Here is a 2,717-nt window from a genome sequence, read left to right on the forward strand (position 1 = left end):
TTCTTTCAAGATTAAACAGTTTAATTTAAAAGTTAAATTTTAAAACCTGTTGTTTATGTTGAAGAGAAAAAATGGTGTATCAATATCAATAAACATTCTCATTGAATCGAACTGAATCGTGATTAATCGATTCTGAACTTCATGAATCGAAATCAAATCGATTTAGAGAATTGGCCATGATGCCCAGTCCTATAGTTCAGTGTTTATATCTGAACCTGCCTCTAACTGGGATGCTCCGGTGAAACATTTTATTTTTCGAACGAAGCAACAAACTGGAAATAAAGTATCGTCCGGGTAACTTTAGGATCGATACACTCCATGACCAAGGCTGGAGGTCGTTATTATCGTACATGGAAAATGAAACGTAAAAAGATGAAGCAAATGGACTTGTGTTTTGGAGCTGTAAACACACGGAGCTACAGATTTAAACAGCGAGACTTCAAAAAAGTCGGATGGAATGTGACATGAAGCGGTCACTTTGAAAACATCAGATATGTATCTGATTTAAAACCACATACTGAAACGGCCTGGGTCAGATTTGAATGAATGAATGAATGAATGAATAGGATTTGTTGCGTTCAGACTGTCATAAAAATATCTGATATGGGTCGCATGGGGCAAAAATCAAAAATGGGATTTGGCTGCCATTGTCTGTAATGAATGATGTTTCTAACAAGAAGGAGCTCACCAATGAAAAATTAATATTCATATGAAATTCTACACAGAAATTTAGCCATGATGAGTTGTTTACATTGACAGCACACCCCTTCCAACATAAAGTCGAGCTGGTACCGTGGCAGTCAATGTTCTGAAGCATGCCTCTGGTCCATACACCTCATTGAAGTAAATATGGTTGCTACACGTTAGCATGTGTTGTGCAATCAGAGTCAATTCAACTATCTGCTCTGCTTGTTTCATAGAGTTTATACATGTATGTGAACCAGCTCCTGCAGTGTGTATCTTTGGAACAAAGCAACATGTTGAAAATGAAACCAACTAAAAGTATTGATGCAGTAACTTTAGTGTCGATACGGTCTGACAACCTTACCATCACATACTTCTGTTGATTCTCGGTCATCCAGGACACGGAAAATTAAAAGAACAAAGACAAAGCAACTGGACTCTGCTCTGTAGCTGAAGACATGTAAAGCTACAAGATTTAAACTACACAAGGCTGGTATCAATACTCTAAATACTTGGATGGATCTGCTCACCTCCACTTCAATGACAAAACTCAGAAGAAAATGCGACATGATGCGTTTAGACGGAGGTCAGATTTGTGTTTGATTTAGTACCACATACTGAAAAAAACCTGGGTTAGATAAGAAAAAACAAACAAAAAAACTGTATTTATCATGTTCAGACTGTCAGGAAAATGTTTAACGTGGGAAGATATGGACAAAGAAAATAGTTCCCAGCTTGCATGTTATGGTCAAAGGAAGAAAACATTCCATACCTGTGGAGAAAATGTCAGCGGCGACGGCCAGGAAGGCGTCCGACACCACGCTTTCTGAGGTCACGGTGATGTTCAGCTGTCGAGCTACGTTGCGGTACACGTTGGGCCGGAGGTACTCCAACTCATCACCTGGTCCAAACAAAACAAACTGAACTCAGCCAGGCTCGCAGTTCTCCCCTTCGCTACCAGGGAAACACTAGAAAAAAAGTCTTCAACCCAAGGGCGAAACTTTGTGCTGAAAGTCGGTGGGGACGCACTGTGGGGGGACGGGGTCTGACGCACCCACAGTTGTGCGACCAGATTTTTCTGTTGTTTATGTCTTCAGTGTGTGCAGTTTAAATGTCCGCACCCATCAACAACTGAGCACCAAATGTTTCTGTTGTGATGCAGTAAAACTCAAACCATATTAACTGAGATTATGTTCACCTTCATTCAACCGTGTACTGTATCAGCCCTTTAAACTCACTAAGAATACAGTTTGACAATCAGTCATAGTTTCATACAGCAGACACACAGGTGGAGCACAGGTGTGTTGGTTTATTCTCTCACATTTGTCATATAATGTGTGTGTAAAGGACACACTGGAGGGGGGTCTGGGGGTCCTCCCCCAGAAAATTTTGAATAAATTAGAAGGTACTTCCTGATTTCTAATGTATTTTAACAGGTTGTTAAAGATACTTTTACCTACATAAATAAACACCTGATTTAATGACTGGAGACAGATTCTTCATTAAACTAGTTGCATCATCCAGTTTTTAAATTCAGTTATGACTCAGATAATTAAATTAATGTGACAGATTATCCCAAACAAGCTTAGAGGAGGTTTTTACATTTATTTATAAGATCAATATGTGGATGTTTGGAACTGATTAGAAAGCTAATGATGGATGGATTGACAGATGTATTTACTGAGCTTTATTTAACTGGGAAAATCCCAATTATGAAAACTAATTTCTACCACTTCCTACAAATACAAGTTAAATTTAAATAAGCCTATTACTTTTATACTGGTCAAAATAAAATAAACTGTTAAGCATGCTAGATTATGTCTTTATATCAGTAATTTATTACATTAAGTTCACACAGCTGACTAGAATGTACTCAAAATAACATTTTATATTTCCTTCACACCTGACCATCGCCTTCATCTCTTACCTGAGACCCTCTGTTCTACCTGAGACACCCTGTCCTACCTGAGACACCCTGTCCTACCTGAGACACCCTGTCCTACCTGAGACACCCTGTCCTACCTGAGACACTC

General features: G+C 38.9%; 1 protein-coding gene across 1 annotated transcript in view; it reads right to left on the reverse strand.

The window, feature by feature from the left end:
- The window catches only part of boka (BCL2 family apoptosis regulator BOK a), a 31,656-nt gene that overhangs the window by 19,241 nt on the left and 9,698 nt on the right, over positions 1 to 2,717 (reverse strand). Inside the window, exon 3 of the mRNA XM_014028012.1 lies at positions 1,457 to 1,585. Within this exon, the coding sequence (XP_013883466.1) occupies positions 1,457 to 1,585 (129 nt within the window). The remainder of the gene's footprint in view (positions 1 to 1,456; positions 1,586 to 2,717) is intronic.

Source organism: Austrofundulus limnaeus, unplaced genomic scaffold (genome assembly GCF_001266775.1).
Source record: "Austrofundulus limnaeus strain Quisiro unplaced genomic scaffold, Austrofundulus_limnaeus-1.0 Scaffold710, whole genome shotgun sequence".
In the NCBI taxonomy this organism is placed as follows: Eukaryota; Metazoa; Chordata; class Actinopteri; order Cyprinodontiformes; family Rivulidae; genus Austrofundulus; species Austrofundulus limnaeus.